Source organism: Nicotiana sylvestris, chromosome 4, assembly GCF_000393655.2.
Source record: "Nicotiana sylvestris chromosome 4, ASM39365v2, whole genome shotgun sequence".
NCBI classification, from domain to species: domain Eukaryota; kingdom Viridiplantae; phylum Streptophyta; class Magnoliopsida; order Solanales; family Solanaceae; genus Nicotiana; species Nicotiana sylvestris.
The window spans coordinates 28767074-28769832 of NC_091060.1; the positions used below are offsets into that span (position 1 = coordinate 28767074).

Consider the following 2759-nt stretch of genomic DNA (forward strand, 5'->3'; position numbering starts at 1 on the left):
GATAGGTTGTGAATCATATAAAACTTTATATAAATGTAGATATGATCGTCCAAAGTATAGTCTTGTGCGTGCTCATTTAGAATTTTAGTCTATCATGTAATTTTCTAACTTGGCTTAGACTAAGGTTTTTCCTTGGACCCTAAATGACTTATGATATGACTCATAGACTTATTATCATAACCAGTTGATAACCATCACATTAATACTCATTTAATGCATCCACAACTAATTCAAATTTACGGGGTGTTACATTATCTCCCCCTTGGGATCATTCATCTTCGAATGATTGTCATGGTTGTATCTTCGACTAACTCCGGACATTAAATGGGTCTGGTGGGAATGAATTTCATTAATAGTTGCATGCTAAATTGAATGAATACACGATTACTGAACTGATGAGATACTGAACTGAATAAGCACTAGACTGAATGCCTACTAAACTAACTAAACACTGAAAGACATGGAGATTGTAATATAAGGTCTAAATGAGAAGGTTATATACCTTCGACATTTCTCCAAAATACCTACCAACTAACAGAGTATAATACTAGATCCACATGGCCTCATAATACGCATAACATGAAACATATACATGAATACTAGTCTGTCACGGATACGTAAATCCTGAACTAGCATGGATATATGAATACTGAGCTGGCATGAATAATTGAGTGCTGAAATGATGTGAATATCTGATCACTGAACTCACATTAATGTCTGAGTATTAAGCTGGCGTGAATATCTGAGTACTGGACTGACAAAAGTATCTGAGTACTGAACTGGCTTGAATATTCTAACATGAGATCGGAATACTAGAAACATAAATGTCGTGACATGAGATCTGAATAATGAAAACTTGAATGTTATAACATGACACGTGAAATACTGGTGTATAACAACTAATTATAGTGGAAATTCTAACTCATAAGCTACTTACTCGATCCTTCATAGGATCTTATATGGGCTGATGTATCTAGGATTGAGCTTTCCTTTCTTCTCAAATATTATAACACCTTTCTCAGGCAAAACATTTAGAAACACCCAATCATCAACTTGAAACTCTAGGTCTCTATGTTGCTTGTTTGAATAGGACTTTTGGCGACTCTGAGCTATCTTCAAATGCTCTTGAATCAACTTGACTTTCTCCATAGACTGATTGACCAAATCTGGTCCCAGCAACTCCGCTTCACCAACTTCGAACCAACTAATTGGCAATCTGCACCTTCGCCCATAAAATTCATGCTTTCAAAATGAGTGAGATAATCCTATTATAATGTCCATATTTATCATCTCCACTAATGTATGCTTGTGTTCTGAGATAAACACTTGATTTTCTGCTGTTGGACATTCACTTGCTGACAATTCAGACACTTGGCCACAAAGTCTGCAACTTTCTTTTTCATGTCACTCCACCAATAAATCTCCTTAAGATCATGATACATCTTTGGTAAACCCTGGTGGATAGAATACCTGTAGTTGTGGGCTTCTGACATAATCCGCTCTATGAGCCCGTCTACATCTGGAACGCATAGTCTGCCTCTGTATCTCAAAGTACCATCATCTCCCCCTTTTTAAAAAGCCATCGTCTTATGCATGTGAATACCCTCTTTCAGCTACACCAAGTAGGGATCATCAAACCGTTTCTCCTTCACTTAGGCTTCTAAGGAGGAACGGGTCTTGTTCTACACAACAACTCCGCTATCTTTGGTGTCTGAAAGTTGAACTCTTACCTTGGCTAAGCAGTGGACTTCTTTCAACATAGTTCTCTTGTCTACCTTTTTCATGAGCTATACTTCCCACACTTGATTATCTTTTTAAGCACTTCATGAAAACACTTATAGTATTGTTGTGAGCTAAGTCACAGACCACAACTCGGAATATTAGAGTCTTATGCAATGGCGCTGCCCTCGTAATACATAACTGGGCATGATTTTATAGCTTATCTCTGATCACTTTATCATCAATAGCTAAGATCGGTGGTCATTCTACTCACTTTGTGTTTCTTACACATGCTAGACATATTCCTTGTGGTAATTATACAATTTTCCTTCATTACCGAACTAATTTTCTTTTCCATATCCATGCTAACTATTCGGGTTTCAAATCTTTAACTGGACTTACTGAAAATTTTGGCTTCACCCCTTAGACCAAAGGTCATATACTTGCGGATCCTTCTATTTTTGTTGGGATCCAAATAACTTTTCTTATTTTCTATCATTCTTTGCACTCTACGTCAATGACTATTCATCTTCCAACTTACTTCTGAGTTAGGATAATCTACACAATCATAATAATCTAACTATGCTCACACTGTCAATCTTAGGGAAACCTCTTTTCGATAATTCTTAAAGGCCATTCTTTTGTAGTTTATCACTTACTGCTAGCTGATTTTTTTTGTTTATTTTCCACTGTCACTATACATCGGGTTTAACTTAAACTTCATGGGTTCTAACTCATGTTCGATATTTCAAACTGTCATCCACTCACTAGAGTTAAGCTGGCTAAGTGAATCAAATCTTACCTCTACTAGCTATGCTGAAATTGCTAATTCACTATATTTAGTCAAAACTTATTTACTATTCTTTTACTAACCACCTGTTAGGATCATGTTTTCTTGCTCTGCTTTGAATAACTGTCGCACCTCCTTTTTCTCCTCACGGAATCGGGTTCATGACTTTTCGAGTATGGGACAACTTATATCTTTTGGAAATGGGGTTTGCATTTTTGAAAAGTCACCACCTAACGATTTTAAGGTACGT

The 2759-nt window shown here is 36.5% G+C and overlaps 1 protein-coding gene across 1 annotated transcript; it reads right to left on the reverse strand.

Moving 5' to 3' along the window:
* Positions 1–945: 945 nt before the first annotated feature.
* On the reverse strand, positions 946–1442 carry LOC138889372 (uncharacterized). Its single transcript, XM_070172673.1, has 2 exons — positions 1327–1442; positions 946–1222 (listed from the first exon to the last, which is right to left on the reverse strand). Exons 1-2 carry the CDS (start codon positions 1440–1442, stop codon positions 946–948), a joined length of 393 nt encoding a protein of 130 aa, XP_070028774.1.
* Between the last annotated feature and the right edge of the window lie 1317 nt (positions 1443–2759).